The following is a 24,612-nucleotide window of genomic DNA, read 5'->3' on the forward strand; positions in this document are numbered from 1 at the left end:
AATTTACATGGACATTTCTTCTGAAAATAGTGCAATGATCATGTAAGATAAATAGATTTTCCTATTGTATAGGCAGAAGGCAACAAATTCTTCTTCCTTTAATAGAAATATGATGATTTTTTTAAAGATTTTATTTATTTATTTGACAGACAGAGATCACAAGTAGGCAGAGAGTCAGGCAGAGAGAGAGAGGGAAGCAGGCTCCCCGGCGAGCGGCGAGCCCGATGCGGGGCTCCATCCCAGGACCTTGGGATCAGAACCTGAGCTGAAGTCAGAGGCTTTAATCCCCTCAGCCACCCAGGTGCCCTAAAAGATGACTATTGACACAGTAAGTCTGGATAATCTGAAACATATTTCCTTGGAGCATCTTACTGGGAACTAGGTGGTTGACTCGGCACGGGAAAGCTGATGCTAAAGCCACTAAACGGAGCACTAAGCTGAAGTATTATTATTATTCAGTCACTGGAATTTAGGATAATTGGTTTTTTTAAATCTCAATATTTTTTAAGAAAACAAATAAATAAAACATTTAAATACATATACACTTCCAAGGGATATAGAATAATGTCAAGTGATAGTGGGCTTAAATATCAGAGAAAACAACAACAACAACAAAACAACAGTAGTAGAAATTCAGACAAACTCAAGAGTCTGTCTGATTTGACCAGACCATGTTCCCCAATTCCAGGAATCTTACTCAATAGCCTCATTTTTTAGGTAAGTGTTCTATACCATTTGATGGATAAAAAGAAAACAAAACACAAAACCTAAAAGACAACAAGATAAAACCAAACCAAAAATTAAAAAAAAAACAAACCTTGTGTTTTTCCAATGAAATGGTGCTATTTGAGACATAAATTAGAAGTGTATATAAATGTCGATATTCTTCTTAAGAAGGTGGACCTCTAGGGTCATTTTCTTAATGTTGTTCAATGTGATCTTCCTTTAATGGGAATTAAGGACATACTGGCCATTCACTAGCTATGTGTTATTATTGTCATTATGAATCCATTAGACACATTCAGGTGAGTTGAGTTACAGCCTTCTAACCAAATTCTCCTTCTCCTGCTTTTAGCATAGCATTTCATAGAATACAAATTATTTCTTATTTATTTTTGCCTATGGTAAAAATTCTAAGAAAATATAAAAGTCATCTCCGGTGCCCCAGATAGCAATAGAATTATTGGATGTAGTGAGCTTTAAGTTGTTGCATTTTGTCATTTATTAAAATAACCAGTAACACAGAGTTACATCTAATAAATTTAGTAGTAGTAGTTATTGAATCTAAAATATTCTACTCCAACTATAAAGTTGCATGCTGGGAGTAGGGTGGAACAAAGAGATCTAATGCTCAGTAAGAGTATGTAGTTCCTATTGTCTTCAGAAGCTTTATTTTCTTTCTTTAAAATGGCATAAAACATATGCGTATATACAGATGCTAGTTTGCAAAACAGAAGGTAGCATGATTGCAGTATATGTTATTTGAGTTTGAAAGTTAAACTTGGAATACTCTACCACATGGAAGGACCCAAATTAAAAGATATGACAAATAAGACTTTTATCTTAATAACCTTGGGAATATGAGCAACTTAACTTAATTCTTAGGCCCAAATTATAAATAAATTTACTCACATGAAACCTTCTATTACAGTTGGATATGTTATTTAAGTACTCATAATGATTTACACACACAGTAGATGAGCTAACAATGTTGGTATGAAATGTAGATAATTTTGCATTCAAATTACGCCAGCCTGTTTAAAATCTGAATTTATTGTTAACTTTGCCAGTGCAACTGTATTTTAATTATTGCGATGTCATACTAATGTTTGGAAAGAAGTTGTGAAAATAGTAGGAGGTGTTTCTGCTTGATATTTATTGAAATTGCCAACAGCAGTCTGCCAATCTATTAATCTTCTAGCATTTATCCATGAGGTATGAGAGGCTCAGTAAAAATATTTTCCCTAATATATATTTTTTAAACTTTTAAAAAGAACATGCTGTTTGGAATCTGTTGGTCACCAGATTTATCAACCATTTAGGAAAATGACCCCTTTCATGGCTCAATCAGAGTCTCATCTAAAATTCAGTAGAAATCTAAGACTTCAAGCGGCCATCCCACTCCTGTTTCCATGGGAATAGACTTCAGATCAGGAAAAAAAAATGGATGGGGTTAGGAGCTTTCAAATAATCATTCAAAATCATGATGAAGCTTTTAGAGCTTCTTTCTTAGGTGATTATTTTGTAGCCTCTTAACCCCTTTTTGCCGGTCTGTTTCCATGGAAATAAGACAAAAATGGCTGTCTAAGCCTCCAGGAGAGATTATTAGCATTCTTGTGGATTTCAGCTTTGGCTACAGTCTAGGCTGGGCAAGATTTTTTTTTTTTTAAATCAGTCTTACATATTAACATACACCATGTATATTCATTGTCCTTTTTCTTCATAACTTTCACTTTGAAAATTCCCTTCACAACTATATACCTATAATCAAGATCAAATTGATTGTGACATCACTGAAAAAGGCTTCAGTTTTACATTTTACTATATGAGCCAGGACATGTAGCTGCAGAGAATGTCAGAACTTTTCGACACCTGCAGAAAGAAACACTATTTAGTTACTGGACTCAGTGTCTGTCAGGTGTTGGTAGATAAGTAACAAAGGCGGTATACAAATTATTAAGCAACTAGTAAGGTACAGCACCAACTGATCAGAACAACTGGTTTGCACCAGTTAATTATCAGTTCTATTATGTAATAACCAATATGTTGTTGAACTAAAAACAGCCCTATATAAAAGACTAAGCATCATATCCAAATAAATTATCCAAAGTCAAAAACTGAGCTCCTATATAACTTAAAAAGGAGTTTACAAGAGAAACTTGGTAGAAATATTAGCAATCCGTCTTTAAAAATCAAAGTGCGTATGCTTGCATCATCTTTCAGATAAAGGTCACTTGAAAATCAAAATTATTCTTATTATTGAACACTTTATGCTAAATAAGAAAGAATATATCCATGGGTCTTTGACAGAACCTCTGGCAAGTTATCTTGTGTTGAATGTGAAAAAAATAACAGCATATCACATACATATTTTATCTGTCCTACCTTCTGAAATTCGCTGAACAGCTCAACCTACAATTTTTGCTAGGGGAAATCTTAAAGTTCTGATTGACTTCATAAAGTATGTTTATTCTTTAGAACTCTCTTATTTTTCTATAGTTGGGGCTTTTTACCCATTAGGTTTGTCTTCTGAATTTGAACTGAAAAAAGTAAATTTCAATTGGTAATTATCTGACTTAGGTAGATTCCTAATTTAAATTTAACAATAACTTACTATAGACACAAATCTTGATTGATGTTTTCTGTTAGTAGATTATAACAATAATGAAATAAAGCACCCTAATAATTTTTCAGACCATCATTCCTGCTCTCAAATGCAATTTGCCTTTCTTTACATCGTGGTTAAATACATTGCCCTTGACAGCAGAATTTGGCTTGCAGGGCTTCAGCCTCAGCTTGTTTGGGTAAATAAAGTTTACTGGAACACGGTCATACCCATTCTTGTGTTTGTTTGTTTGTTTTCAAAGACCTTATCTATTTACTTGAGAGAGAGAGAGAGAGAGAGAGCATGAGAAGGGGGAGGGTCAGAGGAAGAAGCAGACTCCGGCTGAGCAGGGAGCCCAATGTGGAACTCAATCTGAGGACTCCAGGACCACGACCCGAGCCAAAGACAGTCGCCCAACCCACTGAGCCCTCCAGGCGCCCCTGTATTGTTTTGTTTTTAAGTGTCTATGGCTGCTCACCTACCAAAAGGATGGAGTTGAGTAGTTTCTATGGAGACCACATCGCACAAAAAAGCCTATTTATTCTCTGGTCCTTTGAGCAAAAGTTTGCTGACATTTGCTCAAGGCTTTAATTGTAGAGTATACCATTTCTTTCTTTTTTAAAATTCTAAAAGCGGTCTATTAAAAATGGATAAAAATGTGGTTGCCTGGTGTCTATACTTACATCCATGAACTCCACATTGGCTTTGGGACCAGTCGTTTCATTAAGAATCTTAATAGCCACAGGAATCTTTACTGTTTCTCCTTCAGGTACCCAAATGCCCTTTGGGGGGAAGAAATCACATTAAATCCATATGAAGATATACAAATTTATACCAGAAACAAAATTCGATTTAACCACTCAATCTATTAATTTCTTAAAAAATAATTTAGAGGTTTTATATTCTTTTATTCAATCAACAAACATTTATCCAATACCTGTTGTATGTGTTACAAGTTACTTAGCAACTCTGTTGTCTCCTTTCATTATCTGAAGATGAATCATATATTTATTCTGCTTTCAAGGTGTTTACTACTACATTATAAAGCACTGCTATTATAAAATTCAATTTGTATGTGTGAAAAAGCTTTTCAATAGTGACAGAAATGAAATAAGATATAAATACTAGATTCAGATGATATAACAATTTCTTAAGACTTGGAGAACACTGTTCCAATTTTTGATCTTCCGTTGTCTCATTTGTAATTTAGAAGAGTGGGTTAAGTAATGTTGGAGGTTCTTTTCAGCCTTAATATTATCTAATTATTCTGCAACTAAAACAAATAAAGACACAAAAAAGCATATTCTCATGTTCTTGAACATTGGATTGGTTTAAAAATTAGTTTTCGAAGATGATTATTTAAGAATTAGTTTTCAAAGGCAAGTACTAGAGAGATCTGAGAACATATTAATTTGTCTTTATTATCAAATATTGTGTCTATGTTTGTCAAGGATTTTTATTATCTCTGAATATAAAATATTTATACTGGTCACTGCCAGTTCTCTCCTCCTACAAAAATATCATTATAACATTTGAATAGAATCTACACACTAGAAAGCATAAAGTAGGTGGAACTTGAGTCAAGTACAACATTAAGGTAAATAACAGCATTTCTGAGTAAACAACCATTTGAATTAGGACAATAATTTTGGTAAGGCATCAGGGGTGCATCAATTATCAAAGAATTTTTTTGAAGCATATTGTCCCAAACAAACACAGAAGCAAGAAAATATAAAATTTTAGCTTATTAGCCCTAACATCAAAAAAGTCCTCTTAGTCCAGTTTTAACATTAAAATGAAAGGGGGATAAAATTCTCTTATTCCTAAAGAGAACATCTCTAGTTTTTCTTAATATCAGTTGGTTCTAGTCATAAAAAAAATGTTTTTCATTTTGTACTTCTATGCCAAAACATATGTATTTGTGTTACTGAAAGTTGTAATAATATAAGAGGAGGCCTAATCATAAAAATCATTAAAAAGTGAGAATAATACAGAAAAAAAGGGCTTTAACCATTAGAAGGTGAAGTTAAGAGTTACATTCTTCTTAGAGTTAATAGGGAAATCTATGTGTCAAATTAAAAAAAAAAAAAAGCCAAGTTCCTTGTGGTATAATTTTTTTTTTTAACTATTAATGCAGAAATGGGGAGGAGGAAGCCCAAGATCCATAGGCTACATTTTCTAAGTGATGGTATGTAGGGTAGAGAACAGACTTACCATTATTCAATAAAGTAACCACAGGGGGTTACTTTATAAAGATAGAGCATCAATATTAAAATATTCCCAAAGTATACTTTTGAAATACGAATATAAATTCGGTGTGAATTAATTTGTACTGCTTTTTAAATAAGTATAGTCATTATTTTCTAGGCCTGACCAGAGAAAAATTCAACTACACTAATATCCATGGTATTATTTCAAATTTTTAATGCTTAAACACAGCATATCTCCAACCACGAGAAAAATCAACCAAGTAATTAGCTAAGCTAATATGCATTTCTGTGGTCAAGAGTAGTTCTTACCCATTTAAGACAATATGCCTCATAAGAACTAGTATGTTAATTAAAACAGCATCAACTGTAAATACTATAGGTATAAAATTGAAATGTACTTATGGACCTTTCAATACAAATAATTTCAATGAAGCTAGATGCTCATGGACAACAGGCAAATAGTTATTTATAATAAAAACATTTATAAAGCTTTATAAAGGTCTAAATGGGTAATTTTTCCCTGCTGAGGTCATTAGATCATATTTATTCTCAAGTTAAATGGTATCCATGATTTAAAATAAAATTCACTTTCCAGACCATATCATCTTTAAAATAAAAAGCTGATTATATGCTAGGAACAATCCAAATTGAGTTACCTTTGAAATGGAATTATTTCTAACATAATATAAATAGAAAAATAGGATAAGTCATATTTCTTTGAACATACAAATAATTTGAAAACTAGAAAGCACCAAGTCAGCTGAGAATAGTTTCTATTCAAATTAGGTGTTCAATTAATAATTTTGAGTTTAACTAAACAAAATATGCACACAAAGAGATTAAGAAATTTCTGCATTTAGGCCTGAGAATAAAATAATTTTATTTTAAAGAGATTAAATTATTTTTGGAACACTCAGGAGGGAAAATTAAGGTTTACATTCTAATTGTTAATATTTTTTGTTAAATAAACCGTTGTTTTAAGTAGAAAAAAAATGAACATTTTAAAGGGCAAAATTTCTAAGATCCAGTCTATTTTAACAGAAATGTTTGTAAAAACTGCAGGCTTGCATATAGCTTTAAGAAACCTATAAAACTGTCAAAGTAAAATTTGGGGAACTGTTCTAATAGACATCACAAGAAGGATTTAGCACTAACCCAGCAGTTTCTTACACTCGTTACTTACGTTAAACATAAATTTCACCACAATTAACCTTGGGCCTGGCCTCCGAATTGGTTTTATAATTAAGCTAAATAAGTAAACATGCAGATGACATTATCTGAACTTTGCCTTTCCAAAAATATCTCTCTTATTGGAAACCCATGATTTCACCTTTCCTTCTATCTAACCTGAATTTCAAAGAAAGTCACTTTTTAGTTTGCATATAATCGTGAGGACATCCAAACTGAAAAGTTTTCTGCTAAATCCTATTAACAGGTAGGCAAAAAAGTGGTTTTGGAACTAATCCTATCCTGTTAACAAATCAGCACATTTGTGTGGGTTCTAAAGAGATAGTGTCATTCTGATGGGGAGATGTGGGAATAAAAGGGCAGGAGAGAAGAAGAGCAAGGATTATGGCATATGCTCAGGCCTGTCTGGGATTCCATGGAGCACTGTGATGGGGAAGGAAAATGGGCTCAAGCTGTATATGTTAAGTAGGGACAAAATTTGCCAACATAAAAAGTGGATCAGAAGGGTATGGAAAGAAAGACTATATGCTGTGGTTCTTTGTGGCAGTTTCCTGCTTTCCCATACTAGTTTCCATCCCAGCTTGCTCAATGAAAATGAATAAATTCATTTATGCAGCAACTTCTCAATATGCTACTGGTTGTCCTCTCCGAATATTAAAAGGAAATTAGGTGAGCTAGAGCAATAAGTCTGGCTGTTACTTAACAGAAGTCTGAAACAAAAAATAACTGGTGGAATGGGTTATTTTTTTTACTTACCTTATAAACTGTTCCAAAAGCACCTGAGCCAAGCACTTTCACTCTTTTGAGCTCAGTTTCTTTCAAAATACGAAGTTGAGCTTGATTGGGTGCAGTACCACTGGGAGTTAAAGGTTCTACCAACTACGAAACAAAAAGAATACAGGTTCTGAAACTTTCAATTCCAGTCAATGCCTCTCCCTCTTCCTCTGCCTGATTCTCTCTCATAAATACAAAAAAATACACAGGCATACTTTCCTTGACAATTTTTTGTTATACGGATCACTCACTATTCCTCAGTCTATCCTTTCACTTCTCAAGATTTTTGTCTGGGTGAACACAAGTTACAATGTGCCTACTTTAGGCATATTAAGCTAAGAGATTCTCCTGCCCCCTCTCGCTTCCCCCCGCCCCCACATTTTTAAAGAAATTTAGGCTAATTAGGGGCTCCTGATCCTACTTTTTGAAGTTCTTCCAGTTTTGGTATCTGCAGCAAAGACTCAGATCTTAGTTATGTCCATGTACTCTGATATATCAAAGTTTTCTTTCTCGTTTTAGGAGACTCAATAAATAGAATCAGGAAAATAAAATCTAACTAGGAAGCCAGGACAAATGTGTCAGAAGAGAACAAAGTAAGTTAGCACTATGGCAATGCACCAGGACAGTACTGCTAAAATTCTCATGTACATTTGAATTACCCAAGGTTCTTGTGAAGATGCAGATTCTAATTCAGTAACTCTAAGGCTGCAGCTGAAATTTGCATTTTTGCAGAACTCCAGGTGTATTCTATGTACGATGATGGTCCTTGAACATGTTTTTATTTATTTATTTATTTATTTATTTTAAAGATTTTATTTTTTTATCTGACAGATAGAGATCACAAGTAGGCAGAGAGGCAGGCAGAGAGAGAGAGAGGGAAGCAGTCTCCTCGTTGAGCAGAGAGCCTGATGCAGGGCTCCATCCAAGGACCCTGAGATCACGACCTGAGCCAAAGGCAGAGGCTTTAACCCACTGAGCCACCCAGGTGCCTCGGTCCTTGAACACATTTTAAGCAGCAAGGCACTACAGTACTTTACAGATCAAATATTCTAAAATTCTATGAAATGATTCTAGATCCTAGGTAAATGCTATGGTATGCACAGGGATAAAATAGTCACCAGTGAGAAAACTTCATTAGTTTTGGCTTCCTGGAGGAGGAACACTTTAGAATTGGTCTTGAGGGGAGTGGATTCTTGGTTTTGGCTCGGGTCACTATCTCAGGGTCCTGAGATGGAGGCTGTGCTGGCTCTGAGCTCAGTGTGGTTTCTTTGGGATTTGCTCTTTCTTTGCGATTCTGCCCCTGCTTGCACTTTCTCTCTCTAAAATACATACATACAATCTTTAAAAAATATAAAATTGGTCTTGAGATAATAAAAATGGATTGACGTGGAGGAGGGTATTACCATTGTGAAGAACAGTTTGGACACCTTACCATGAAGAAGGACAAAGACATAAAATAGAATACAATAGGGTGTGGGACAGTCTGAAGGATGAGATTAGGGTGGGAAATACGAGATCATAAAGTTGTCTGGGTGTGGCCAAAAGGGATACGTTCAGATAATTTTAGATAAATAAAGGAATTAAGCTTTAAACTCAAACAAATAGCTTGTTCTCTCTCCCTCTTTTTTTTTTCTTTTTTTGAAGATTTTATTTGTTTGCCAGAGAGATCACAAGTAGGCAGGGGGGGTGGAAGCAGGCTCCCCACTGAGCAGAAAGCACAATGCAGGGCTCAAACCCAGGACCCTGAGATCATGACCGGAGCTGAAGGCAGAGGCTTAACCCACTGAGCCACCCAGGCACCCCAACATAAGGGAAGAATTAAAGGCAGCTCCTACTCAAATGGTCTTAAAACTATCCCAGTGTTTCTCAGTGTCTGTTTACAATGCTAAGTGCACCATGACCCTGTGTCTGGGTTATTATTATGCTTCTGTGAACGTAGTGGTCTACTTAAGTAGCTGAACAGAATCTTGAATATAGGTAAGTGTGGCAATACCAGGAATATGGAGATGATAAAAATTATCAATAAATTTGGGCTCTTGTCTAAAAGTTTAGACAACAAATATGCTTCTATCTCATTTTCAAATATATATATTTTAAAACGCATATAAAGTCACATAAAATAAATCTCAGAAAGAATTACAAAATCCTTTCTAAAATTGGAAAAGAAATCTCTGTCAGAGAATCTCCTTCTGCCAACTCTGCAGTGCAGAATTTGTTTATTAGATTTTGATATACACACTATATGTATATAATCAGGAACTTTAATGAATTATTTTTTAAAACCACATAAAAACTTATATAAATATCATATGCAAGATTGGGGACTAGATTTCAGTATTTTGGGCTATATATATTTAAAATATATGCTTTGGCATATAATATGCCATAAATCCGTATTTTGAAAACTTCACAATTCTACCTGCAGGTTTAGTCTTCAGCAATTTTCTTAGATCTCACTTAAAAATTTATACAAACACATTTTTCCAGGAATTTGAGAATGATAACTTTAGCAGAAGCATTGTTTCATTTTGCAAGCCAGTACGGTGGAAAGAGTGTCAAGTCTAAAATTGTAGGTTTGCACGCTACTACTGCCACTTACAGGCTGAGAAAGCAGTTTATCCCTCCTAACCCCTTATTTCACACCTGTGAAATAGGTACAGCAATAATTACCACAGAAGATTGTCAAAAGATGAAATGGGACGTAACATAGCTGGAAAACTTTGGAACATTGCCTGCCATATTGTAGGCACTGAATCTGTCACTCTTCAAGGGATAGGATCATGTCCCATTAACACTTTCTAATTACAGCATCTATCAAAGTACCAAGTTTACAGAGCATCTCGTAAGTGTATGTTGAAAAAAAATATTTTCTACTTTTATGCGTGTAACAGAAGACAGACGATTTGGAGCAATATGTTTTTGGAGAAGCATATTAACTCTAAGTACATTCCAACAATATATCATGCTTTAACAAGTTTTTCACATCTGAGACAGATTTCTAGCTTTAGTATTTAAGGATTTGAGTTGATCCTCTTAAGAATTCATCTTCTGTTTAGATGATAGAAAATCATAGTTATTTATTTTTACTGAGAGAGAGATGGGAATTCTACAATTATCTAATTTAGTGCTAAGCAATAACTTTTTATAAAAAATAGAGTCTGCTTCTAAAACCAATCAGTATGTGTTTATTTAGTAATGAGATGTCAGTTTGAAGGGCATTCCTAGAAAAGCACCATATTAAAAAAGAAAACAAACAAAACAATTATTTTTATAGCAATGGGACTTTCCGGCATGTAGTTAAGGGACAGAATTCTTTTCGTATTCATTCAATCACCTAAATGTGCACTGCTGTTCCAAGCCTTCAGTTCCCCTCCAACTCTAATTCACTTCACTTCTTAGAATTTTCTCCGTGACTGCCCCAAGCTGGCCATAAGGAAGAATTCTGCCTCTCGCATCCTAGCTAAACTGAAAATATGCACCGCACATGTGTTGTGTCCAAACTTGTACTCACATGTGCAAGATTGAAAATGATCAAGTTCATCTTTTATAAACATCCAGCTCAAGTAAAAATTACTACTATTTTTCTCATGTATATAACTGACTATAACTATAACTACTTGAACATCTCTATTGATAAGACAACCCATTCTAATTTTAGACAACTCTAATTCTTAGACATTCTTTCCTGCATATAACTAAAGTAGCTTCTTGAACATTTCACATGATCCTTCTACCTAGTTTCAACTTCTGGAAGAAAAGAGCTAAAATTTAATTCATTATCAGTTTGCAAAATTTATGAATGAATATTCTCATTCCTGTCAGTGTTAAGAGGAAAAGTAAGACTGTCACATTGACAGTGAGCAAAAAACAGATTCAGAGAAGGCTAAGTCTCGGAACAGAATTGCTCTGACTTGTTCAGACAGCCATGGATGTACGTATCAGGAGAAAGAAGGTAAGGCGCAAGTTGAGAAGGATGTGGTAATGCATAGTTTTCTGTAATTGTTTTCCCCCTATGACCCATACAGTGAAAACTATCACCTTGCATGCTAGAGAACTCAGGGTGGCAATATAAGAGAGATTATAATAATTTGTGGATAATTTACATATTCACAGTAACTAACATGCATTAAATGCTTCCCATAAATTCTGTGGTAAGGTCTGTGTGATTACAATAGGAAGCTTTATCCTGTAAGCTCAGCTTTTCACTACTGATATAATGGGACCAGGGACTGCCAATTTAATGACCCTAATTAAAGTATAAATAGCTTGACTATCTAGCTTTATTTTTTGAATCAGAAAAATTCTCTCTTTCTAACATTTTTCTAGTTCCACTGTTGAGATATCTTCTACTCAGTTGTTTTCTAGTTCTGCTACTGTAATATCCTAGGACTCTAGTGGGATTCCGCCTCGGAAAGAAACAGATAAGTCTTTTCAGTAAGATCTGTCATTCATCAGATAATCTTGACCCCTACAATTTGTCCTCCTTCGGGCATGAATCTGCCTTGACTACTTTTACTATATAGTCTGATTTTTCATCAACTCTGCGTAACATACTATGAACTCAGCATAGTTCATGGCAGGAAATTGAACTTAGTTTTCACCTGGATTAAAAAAGAGTATCATTTAAACCTTCTAAACCTAACAGAAGTCCCTCAACACACGGAGAACAAATAAACACCACACCTCTGTTTCCAGAAATCTTCTTAAGGCTCTTTTCTTTTTGATGCTCTTCCTTCTAACATAAACTGCAAATGTTAGGCCCACGATGACCAGGATGAAGAGCCCGCCGATGACTCCCGCTGCAATTAATGGAGTTCTGCCCACCAGAAGGAAAAAGGAGGAAAAAAAAAAGTAAGAAGAGAGACAAGACAGAGGGAGAAAGAGAGCACTTGTGTAATAAATACATTATCCACATATTCCAAGTCTTCTCAGTTAGAAGAAATACAAATAAAAATGCATTAGAACTGTCACAACATTTTGGGGGAAATAAAAACTATTTCCGCCTTCTGTTTTGCTTTGCGGTTTACATAATAAACCATGCACAGACAAATAATCTTTGGAGATGAGTGGCCACAGCATGCCATTCAACAACAACAACAACGACGACAACAAAATAACACTTGGTAATAGAATGAAGAACACATGCCAAAATGTTGATATATAAGCATTTTAAATTATTCTTATTTTACTTTTTCTGTAAATAAATGGAAATATATTTTAATAATATTGTTGTGGTATATAATATTATTTTCAACATTTTCTCTAAAGTAGGCTTTCTCAACAGTGGCACTATTGACATTTTGGGCTGGATGCTTGTTCACTACGGGGCAGTGTCGTATGCATTTGGGGGTTTTTTTTTGTTTTTTTTTTTAAAGATTTTATTTATTTATTTGACACAGAGAGATCACAAGTAGACAGGCAGGCAGAGAGAGAGAGAGAGAGGGAAGCAGGCTCGCTGCTGAGCAGAGAGCCCGATGCGGGACTCGATCCCAGGACCCTGAGATCATGACCTGAGCCGAAGGCAGCGGCTTAACCCACTGAGCCACCCAGGCGCCCCGCATTTGGGGGTTTTTATCAACATCCTTAGCCTCCCTCTACTGGAAGCCAATAGCACCCCATCCTCTAGTCATGATAATTTCTCTAGACACTGTCAAATGTCTGCCCAAATCACCCCCAACACTCCACCCCCTGCCTTGAGAACTACTGCTTTAAAGCAACAATGCATGGTCTGGAGATACATGAACGCCACAACTCTGGAGCATGAGGGTACCGGGAAGAGAGACGTGTTGACAAAAGTGCTGTTTCAAACTCTGGCTAGGCAACTGTACTGGGCTAAAGGGCAGGAAAAAGGTAAAGAATTGTCAGACAGGTTTTCAGAGTTAAAATGAGAGGAGTAATTATGATTATCAAAAGTGTGCCTAAGCATCATATACCCATAAAAGAGGTCTACACATTAAGTATTACATTAAAAGGGGGTTAGAAGAGATTCACTAGAGATTTATATATTCTTTTTTTTTAGAGACTTATATTCTTAAAGTGCTTCTCTAATACATTGTTAGCTAAGATACAATTTTGAAACTAAACACTTATTTTCTTCTAAGATAAATTTGTTTCCTTGCTTGAAAAGTAATATTTATGGTCTTAATTTCTTGTTCTAGAGTGGAGTAGTATCTATGAGCTTTCTGTGGCCAGAGCCTTGATGTATATTAATTTTATACATTATAGCAAATAGCCCAAAGTAAAACACATAGGTGTTACCTAATACATATTTGACCATGCAGCCATGACAGGGAAACTAAGAAAGCACTTCCTGAATGGCCATGCTTTCCATAGTAAAATATTTTATATCTTATATTCCTGTTTGCAGAAGAATCTACTCTGTACAGCTACATTCTTTTAGAAAAAAAAAATTACTCACTTTTGCAAAATAAACTTGTGCTCAAAGACACATCAGAAATAATGATAGTGGATGATCCTAAATAAAATTTTTAAATTTTAAACAGCTCTTGAAAAAAATCTGTATCACTCCTATAAATGAAGCTATGTCTTTTAAAGATTATGACTGTTATATTGCCATATAAAACTACAGAAAAACCTTAAGAAGTATTTCATCCTAAAGGTTGTTTCCTGACAGCTGAAAGTACTATAGCATTCTGGAATGTTGCTATAATTCAAATAGATTTTCCTAAATGGAATTTTATAAAGATATAAAAATCTATGCTGAGAAAATTAAACTGTAGTATGGACACAAACTCATCACTGTGATGTGTGTTGGCATATGTAAGATCGTATTTTTGAGCATGGCAGTTAAATATGTATTTCAAAAAATATTTTAAGTTTTCAGTCCAAGGCATAATTTTCAGTTTAAGTGCCTAACACATCCCTGAAAAAGCCATTACTACACAAAGGGTTGTATTTTTTTCTTCAATCCAATATTTTTATTGTGAAGGATTTATATATGACTGAGAATAGTGCCCAACACTTTGTTAATTGTAGATTGAACTAAACTCTAAACTTCCTCTGCTCATCTACTTTTCAAAAGAATAAGTGGCATGAATTTATGAAAATACATGTCAATGTCACTGTAAGTCAACAGAAAATGCTCAATTTTATTTTTGTTTGTTTTCCATTTTAAGAATAATCATTCCTAATAGAACAAAAGAAGACCTCTGCCTTCATTCCTTCCATTTAATTTGGATAGCTATCAATTGTCACGTCATTACTATTTAGTTAGGTCATGGCAATGCACATAAAATACTAAAAAACTCAACAGACAATAATTTCTATGTTTTTCTAGTTAGCATTTACATTCAATATTTTCCCATAACAGTTCCTTGGTTGATTTGCATTTCTTTACCATTTTTCTTCTCTTACCCCTCTGTAGGAATGATAGAGGTCCAAACAACCCGAATAAGCAAAGAACCAGAGTTTCTACACCTAAAAATTGTACACAAGTGTTTTGTTGGACTTTTTAAGTGGTCAAATTTTTCATATTTCAGTAGAATTTATCCTTGAAAAATAAATCATGAGCCACAAGTAAACCACCAGTCAAATTGAGAAGGGGAATATTCCAAAAGAAAACTTGTATGTTCCCTTTAATAAGTGAATATGAACAATAAGGTACTGGTTTTGATTAGAAAGACTTACTGGTCCTAACAACAATGTGTGAAATGCACTCCTGGACTGGACCTTAGTTTAGACAACCATTTGTATAGACATTTTTCAGGTAACTTGAAAAGTGTAGTTATGGATTAGGTAGTAGATGAGGTAGAAATGTACTGCCATGGGAAGATGAAGGCTAGAAATTTAAAAGATTGGGTTAGAAACAGTTGAATCTCAATGAAAGAAAAACCCATATATGCACGTGTATGTGCATAAGAATATCTAGAATATACAATAAGACACTAAACAGCACTTGTCTTTGGATAGTATGACTATAGTGTTATTTTGTATTTTCCTAATGGGCATTTTCTAATTTTATACAATGCATTTGTATTTCTTTTGAAATAAAAGTTGGTTAAAATTTAAGAGAAACATAGAAAAATAAATCACTGTTTAAAAATTTAGTTTTATAATAATGGCCTTGTTTTCCTTGATTGTTTACTTTGCATTTTTTCAATTAATTCATTTTGCTATCTCCTGTCCACTTTTACAATGCAAGTACTTCTGTAGATATTTTCTATTAGTTGTAGTTTAATGCATCTGAGACATTTACTACTCACTATGTTGTGTACAATTAATACTTTGCTTCATAAAACCAACCTAATCTGAAAAGTTCATACTACTTACACATTTCCTACTCTCAGCAATTTTGATGATCCCTAGATATTTGTAGGTGTAGGATAGATGCCCATTTTTTCCTCAGTTAATGCTTCAACTCTTTATGAGGACCCTTTGGATAAAAAAGGAGATAGTCACTTGGGTTGCTTTTTAAAAATTGCTGCATATCCTTCCTAGGTATAATGTTAGCTATTGACAACTAAGTTATATTTCTGAAACAAAGTGTTTCTTCTTACATGTGAATCAGAGTAACCTCTTAAAAGGCTGGGATATGACACTGTTTACAAGATCATAAAGTTCGAAGGCTAAGGGATCTGGAATACTGTCATTCCTTATCTGCTATAGGAGTACTGTTTGTTTGTTGTCATTTGTCTATATATTAAAAAGGGATGGGTCCCCTAAAATATAAAAGGACACTTCAAGTGCCAATTCCAAACTTAGATTAAAAGGATGTAATCAACTGATAATTTACCTTATTTTATGATTTGGAGACACTATAATAAAACAGATATTTTCCCACTATTCATAGAGATTAATATAATAAAGATTCTGAATCACAAATGAACTTGGTTCACTTATTTAAAAACATATAATTTAGTTTTCATAATTTCATTTAGAAGTTCAGAGACAACAGAATATATTATATTCTATTGCCTTGAATCCAATTATCTGTCTTAAACAATTATCTGTAAAAGAGCAGTGTCTTCCAAACTGTATTACTCATATAATAAGATACATTCTTAACATTTATTGCTGTATTTGAACCATGCTCTTCCTCACTGGAGAATAAAAAATATGCGAGAATACATGAAACCTGATTTTACAAACATCCAGATATTTTCCTTCATTGATCTGTTTCTTTCCAGATCAGGTCAGGAAAAAAAAAATGGTAGGAAAGTCAATACAACTTATGATTAAAACTCAGTGGTTCTAAAATTATTATACCATTTTCCATTAATGTCAAGGGCAGACTATCCTCCTAAAAATACACAGTGGTATTTTCTTTCAAATTGCACACTTAGTAAAATTGGTATTTTTGACTAATATAGTCATTGCAAAGAAGGCTACATCTATAAGATTCTTTCATAGATATATCACCAAATAAAAGGACTTTAATTTTAAAATATACATATACTTTTCTTTATTTTTTGAATACAGAATAATTTTCAATACAGATTAGAGAAACAACCTGATGTCCTATAAAACACCAATGGCATAATTTGCAACCAATAGTATGGCTTTAAATCACTGAGCTCCATATTTGGAAACTTTTAAATTAAATTAAATAATGTGGAGAAGAGTCTCAGGAGTCACTGGATTAGATTTAGAGTGGATTCACTATTTATGGGTACTGAAGGTTCAAGAGGAGTTTTTGTGTTTTGTTTTGTTTTAATTTAAATAGAAAGTAAAAACAAAAACAACAGGCTAGTCAGATAATTTTAACAGGGCATTTTTTTTAATAATAATCTTTAAGTAAAACGGCAAAATAGCATCTCTAACATTATTGTTTTTTGTTTACCTTTCAAATTCTGCATGGTTTTTTTCCTTAGAGTGGCATAATGTGCTGGAAAGAGGCTTGAGAGTCAGACCAATCTGAATTTTGATTGTATGTCTGCCTCTAACTGTTGTGAATGTAGTTCTATCAGATAACTCAGCTTAAATACATGTAAATACATTCTTCACCTAAGGTAAAACAAAATAAACACAGCAGGGAACTGTCTATTCTTTTTTACATTTCTGAGCTCTGATGACTTTGCCTCTAGATCCTACTGAATAAATAGAATTTAAAAATTAAATCAAATACCTTTAACCATTTGTGAGTCATATGCTTTACTTTGGTCAGAACAATCTATATTTGTGTCAGTGCAAATATCAATAGTACTCCACAAGACTCTCAAAAGCAGCCTTGGGGCACCAGGGTGGCTCAATGGGTCGGGCCTCTGCCTTTGGCTCAGGTCATGGTCTCAGGGTCCTGAGATCAAGCCCCACATGGGGCTCTCTGCTCAGCGGGGAGCCTGCCTCCCTCTCTCTGCCTGCTGCTCTGCATACTTGTGATCTCTCTCTGTCAAATAAATAAATAAAATCTTAAAAAAAAAAAAAAGCAGCCTTGTGTGAGCAATGAATCAAATGTTTACCTTAACTTTAGCCCAATTTAGAGAAACTAGGATACCTCAAGCTAACACGTCCTTACATATAACAGCTAACAAGTCTTCATATATAACACACATCTAAATGTGTGTGCACATATATACTTATACACATTTGTACAAGAGCCTATTAGTATGAACAGGGTTTACTTGCTAGGAAAGTAAATTAATCACTGCCTGTAATAATTATATATGTAACTTAAATGGATGTTTCACAAATTAGGGTCAGATGTTATGATTCTGTGTAGTCTTACATTTTCTTTAAAAAATATACTCGGGTAATAATGGCTATCATCTTGTACCCTGTCTTCCTTCTGAAAATCTTACAGTGGTGTTCAGACAAAAGTGTGAATCTGCCATGAACTACAGGTGAAATCTATCATCAGCAATGCACTCCATATTTCCTAATTTGCTCTTGCTATAAGAAAAATATAGTTGACCAGAAATATGTTGACTCCTCAATTAAAAAAAAAAAAGTTGATTCATTATTGAAAGAAAATTCTTAGAATCATTTGCCAACTATGATAAGGAACACGATTCTGGGAATGACATTTTCAATATTTTATTAGTTAAGTAAACAGTTTAAACATAGCAAAAGTTCTGCTCAAATAAGGGGAACATGAAATCTGACTGCCATCAGGTATGGGGCACCTGGCTGGCTCAGTCAGAAGAGGTACAACTCTTGATCTTGGGGGTCATATGTTTGTGCCCTGCATTGGGCACAGAGATTACTTAAATAAAACCTAAAAAAATAAAATAAAATAAAGACTACCATCAGCTATTCATGAGTTTTATAGTGCATATAGCATCACTAACAATTCCCTTTATTTTCAATAGGAAATAATATAAGACAAATGAAAATATTAAAGACATTTTGTTCAGATATAGAAAACATTCTTTTTATAGAGGTAAATCCGAGACTTATTTGGTCCTATATACTACCCTTAAATTAAAAAAAAAAAAGTTTGTCTCCCTTTCTGAACACTATATCAAAAACCAATGATGTACTACTATATGTTCGCTAACTGAACATAATAATAAAAATAAATAGACTAAACTTTTTACTCTAAGAATAGCTGAATATTTTTAACTGAAACTTATTTTTATATATACTGTGTATTTTCACTATAATTATGTAATGTAGATCTTATAACCCCCATATAAAATAAAAAGAAACAAACTCGGGAGAAAAATTAAGACATCTAGATAAGGTCAAACATAATAGTAATGCTAACATTTTACATCTTGGGATCTTAAGTCCATTAATTTTTCAGCTATATTATGTTGTCTCTTTCCAAGTTTGACTTGCTAGAATTGGTTTTTAAGGTAGATTGACAATTCAACATATTTTTCTTCAATATCTTTTTGAAAGTAGAGACTAAAAAATGCACATAAATTTATTTAGGGGTTCTAATAGACTTTTTGATTTTATATTTAGTTATATCTTACTATTGTAATTCTCAGTGGACTATCGTTTTATCTGTCTTGCTATGCTCATTGTGGTTTTAGTTTATTAAATCCTTTATGTCTTTATGGAAAATTTTAGGTGACCTTATTCTTTAATTAGCTTCATTTTATTATCTCAATGAGAAAACACTTAAGAGGATTTTTTTGGCTTATTAAAAAAAAACGTGGATTTCCCTTAAAAAAAAAAAAAGGCAAAGACAAGCAGTATCTATCATTCTAGTTACAGTGCCTACTCACTGTTTGTTCAGTCTTCCCTAAAGAGGTTCAGATTTGATACAAGAGACCTTGAAACACTAGGAAACATGGAAATTCCCCAGAAGACATTTTAAGTGTTACTGCCTAGGGCAAGGACAACCACATTAGTGTGTGTGTGTGTGTGTGTTTTCCCCATCTCCTCCTGCAAACTGTGCTTATGGTAACCCAGAGTTCTACCTGCTCTATAAATATGACACATCTTTTCTTTTTGAGCAAATATAAGTGATTTGGGTCAGACTCTGAGGTAGACATCAGTTGACAGTTACAGTTTTTACTTGATGACACCTAGGGTATTACAGTATATCTCTACCCTTTGATTAGAATTATGGAGTCCTCTATTACATCCTAAATGTAACAAAAATGTAAGTGCTGAAGCAAATGAATCACAGAATACTCCGCCTCTTTCTTTCTAAGCAGATTTGATTGTCTTCAAGTGATAAATTTTTCCCAGTATTTTAAAACTATGTGAATATTACAGATTATTCAATAAAGCAGTGCTATAGAGTATTTCAGTAGAGATTTTACCATTAAAGCAATATGTAAATATTCTCTGGATTCTTTTACCTCTAGGATTAGCCTCTGAGAAAAATTTCTAATGGTTTCACGTAATTTCTTCCTTCTCTGTATTCTATTAGTAATTTCATCCTTCTATCTATGGGTTTTGTTTGCTTGTTACAATTTTTCAGGTAGTATATATACTTGTAGATTTGATTTTGGGGACAGACATTCTTATGCTTAAAGACACCATTCTGAGGATATATATAATCCATTTATGAATTTTTTCAGCTTTATTGAAGTAAAATGAAAAATATGGATTTCTACACAGAGAGCTGAAAGGGAATTAGACTAGAAATAATTTTTTTTCAATAGGTTCTTCTAAGAACGTAGCTGAATTTTTGGCACCTAGATTTTTTTCATACTTTATACCTATTAGACAATATCAGCAATGTCTGTATTAGTATAGCACTTTTATGATCATCTGTATAGGTGTATATAGAAATGTATTTAATGCCACAAACAGAATATTTTAATTTTTTTAATGATTAAGAACATTTAATTACAATGTTCTACTAAGTATTTTATCCTATTACCTATTCACTATATAGATACAGTAATCTGCGGCAATATGCAAAAGGATTAAAAAATTGAGGATAAACCTTTTACAACTTCAGTGGTGATTCCTATAAAAACTGTTTAATATGCTAAGGAATTTATTAGTTTTATAATAGAGTAGATAATAGTACATAAATACAACTATAAAAAGGAAAGTGGGGGAGGTTGGTACCATTCTTTGTTCCCATATGTTAAGATTTTTCTTCACTTCAAAATCCCCAGTATTCTAAGCACTGTAACTACAGATACCTGTGTTGTTAACAGACATGACATTCTATTGGTAAATTACCTCTTCTTTATCTATCAAAGCACTAGGTGGTACATTTGTGTCAGGTTTATTGAGCACAGTTACATAATACAGATTAAAGCAGCCCCATTTTCAGAGGATTCACAAACCAAAATTTTAAGTAATGATTTGACTTGTTCTCTTTGTATACAATTTTGTACATAAAACATCTTAAAAAATTTAATATGCTTTTCAGACACTCCAATTCTTGCATTAGACTAAAAAGTTTTTAAAAACACAAAAAGGAAGTAAGGAAATGTCTTTCTTCAGAAATATCACTCCTTTTAATTTAGATGAAATATTTGTCACATTTTTTGCCCTGCTGGGCAGCCTTATTTCCTTTTGAGGGACCTCCAAAAGTTCTCAGAGGAATTGGCAGCCTGCATAAATTCTTAAGATTTGGATTAAATGAGATGGGGGGAGACTTTGAGAAGCAGGTACAGTCATGGGGAAGACGCCAGGATTTGGAATATCCATGTAATGTCATTGAAATTTCTTGCACAGTTAAATAATAAAGCTACTTTTACTGTATGTTTTATGTGAGTATGTCAAATAATTCTACCAACATAATGGATTATGTGTGATGAATCTGAGGTAGGTTGTACAACTTGCCTAAGGTCAAAAGCATCCTAAGATAATGGTCAGAATTTAAATCTTGGCATGTTTTGCTCCAAAGCTTCTCTATTCCATTAACATATGAATGCATGAGTATATTACATCAGTGGAACAGAAGAGAGAGTCCAGAAATAAACCCACGCTTTTATGGTCCATTTTTTTATAACAAAGGAACCACGTAATAAAATGGGGAAAGGACAGTATCGTCAATAAATGATATTGGGAAAATGGCACATCCAGATGCCAAAGAATGAAACTGGACCATTATCTTATACCACACACACAAAATAACTCAAAATGAATTAAAGACTTGAATGTAAGAGACTGGAAACCACAAAACTCCTGGGGTGGGGGGGGAAACAGGTGGTAAACTCCTCGATATAAATCTTGGCAATGATATTTTGGATTTGACACCACAAAGAAAGGAAATAAAAGCAAAAATCAACAAGTGGGTCTACTGCAAGCTAAAAAGCTTTTTTACAACAAAAGAAACTGAAAAAAATGAAAAGGCAACTTGCTGAATGAGAGAGAATATTTGCAAATTATCACTGATAATGAGTTAATACCTAAAATATAAGAAGAATTAATACAACTCAAATTTAAAAATCCATTTAAAAAAATGGGCAGAGAGTCTAAATACACATGTTCCCAAAAAAAGATATAGAGGAGTCCAACGGGTACATGAGAAGATGTTCAACATCTTTAATCATTAGGGAAATGTCAATTAAAACCACACTGAGATATTATGTCATATCAGTTAGAATGACAATTATCAAAAAGTCACAAAATAACAAATTTTTACAAAAATGCAGAGAAAAGGAAACTCTTTCTCCACTGTTAATGGGAATATAAAATGGGGTAGCCATTAAGGAAAACAGTATGAAAGTTTCTCAAAAGATTAAAAATAGAGCTACTATATGATAAAGCAATCCCACTTCTGGATATTCATTTAAAGAAAATGAAAATGTTAATTCATAAAGATACATGTACATCCATGTTTACTGCAGCATTACTTATAATAACCAAGATATGCAAACAATGTACGTGCCCTTCAATACATGAATAGGTAAAGAAGATGCCACACACACACACACACACACACACACACACACACACAGAGGAATATTACTCAGCCATCAGAAGGAATGAAATCTTGCCATTTATGACAATCAGATGAACCTTGAAAGAATTATGCTAAGTGAACCAAGTCAGATAGAAAAAGACTATGCCATATGGTATCACTTAGATGTGGAATCTAAAACAAAAACAAACAAACAAACAAGGCAACAATAAAAAATGAGCTTAGCGATACAAAAAACAGATTCAGATTCGTAGTTGCCAGTTATAGAAGAATGGGGGATGTGAAATGGGTAAAGTGTTAGGAGTCAAATGTACAAATTTACAGTTTTAAATAACTCATGGGTGTGTAATACACAGCATGGTGACTATAGTTAATAATACTGTATTGTATATTTGAAAGTTGTTAAAAGAGTAAATCTTAAAATTCCTCATTACAAGAAGAAATAATTTAGTAACTATATATGTTACTAGACTTATTGCTGTGATCATTTGGCAATAATACAAATATTGAATCATATTGTATCTTGGAAGCTAATATGCTTACCAGTTCTATCTCAAAAAATGTCAAAAGAAATGTTTAGAAATAAACAATTTATAGGATTTTTCTCCTTTTAAATAAGAGTAATAAACATTATAAAAGGTAGTATTTTAGAATTTCAGGTACTTGAAAAATAAAAAGAGCACACATACAAAATAGTTTAGAAAGATTATTCTGGCAACAAGTTGTAAGGTAGACAAGAAGGGAAAAGAAGTTTTCAAGACTAGTTAACTATTTCAAAAGTCCTCTTCAGTGACAATGAGGCGCAGACTGGGGAAGTATACAGGACAAGACAGAAAAGTATCCCAGCAGTAGAAATGTTAAAAAGTACAAAGTCAACAGTGATTGTAGACAATCACTGTTAGACAATCACTGTTGAGAGACAAAGGAGTGGTCACTCCGGTGAATGGAAGGCTGATGATGGCACTCATTCACATGGGAAAATCAGGAGAAAGACAATATTTGGAAGGGATAGTGTTGAGTTCTTCTGATCTATGGACTTGACGTCCTGAAGGGTATACAAGTGTATTATCATCATTTAAATATACTTTCAAATTTCTCTATCCACTTGTTTCCCCTCTAATTTCAGGACATATACCTGTGTTGATTTTATTTATATCTCTATCTTTTTAATTAAAGAAAAACACAGAGGGGCGCCTGGGTGGCTCAGTGGGTTAAAGCCTCTGCCTTCGGCTCAGGTCATGATCCCAGAGTCCTGGGATCGAGCCCCGCATCGGGCTCTCTGCTCTGCGGGGAGCCTGTTTCCTCCTCTCTCTCTGCCTGCCTCTCTGCCTACTTGTGATCTCTGTCTGTCAAATAAATAAATAAAATCTTTAAAAAAAATTAAAGAAAGACACAGATAACATAATGTCATTTCCTTTGGAGTTTTTCAATACTTTATTTTTTCCCTGGGAATTCTAAACATGCAGAGGATGAAAAGCATGATTCCTGAGAGCTTTTTTCTTTTCATTTCCCTCCCTCTCTTTTTCCTTTTGCTTCCCTGAGAGATTATTTTATATGGTTTGATTTCTCTCATTAAGGTGGATTCTGCCATTTCAAAGTTTTTGTTCATATATTTTTACTGACCTTTTGAGACCAATCATTTGCAAGCATTACACAGTTTTAAAAAGTTTAATACATTTAAAAATCCTGTTCACACTCTTGTACCTAGGCATCCTTACCTGAGTAACACAGGTTGGAGTCACATGACTTCGTAAGCCTAGATGGAGCCCTGGTGGCATCCCCTTTTTGGAGAATTTAAAGTGTGGTGTTAAAAATTAAAACTTTTGAGTTCTTCAGTGGAAAAGATAGTTAAACATACCTATTCTCAAAGA

At 33.7% G+C, this 24,612-nt stretch overlaps 1 protein-coding gene across 4 annotated transcripts in view; it reads right to left on the minus strand.

The window, feature by feature from the left end:
• ERBB4 (erb-b2 receptor tyrosine kinase 4) overlaps positions 1-24,612 on the minus strand; it is a 1,171,522-nt gene that overhangs the window by 211,839 nt on the left and 935,071 nt on the right. For all 4 annotated transcript variants that reach the window (XM_046019457.1, XM_046019455.1, XM_046019456.1 and 1 more), the window contains exons 17-19: positions 12,181-12,313; positions 7,480-7,602; positions 4,009-4,107 (exon numbers count right to left, since the gene is read on the minus strand). In XM_046019457.1, coding sequence (XP_045875413.1) covers positions 4,009-4,107; positions 7,480-7,602; positions 12,181-12,313 — 355 coding nt within the window. The remainder of the gene's footprint in view (positions 1-4,008; positions 4,108-7,479; positions 7,603-12,180; positions 12,314-24,612) is intronic.

This window comes from Meles meles, chromosome 9 (genome assembly GCF_922984935.1).
Source record: "Meles meles chromosome 9, mMelMel3.1 paternal haplotype, whole genome shotgun sequence".
NCBI classification, from domain to species: Eukaryota; Metazoa; Chordata; class Mammalia; order Carnivora; family Mustelidae; genus Meles; species Meles meles.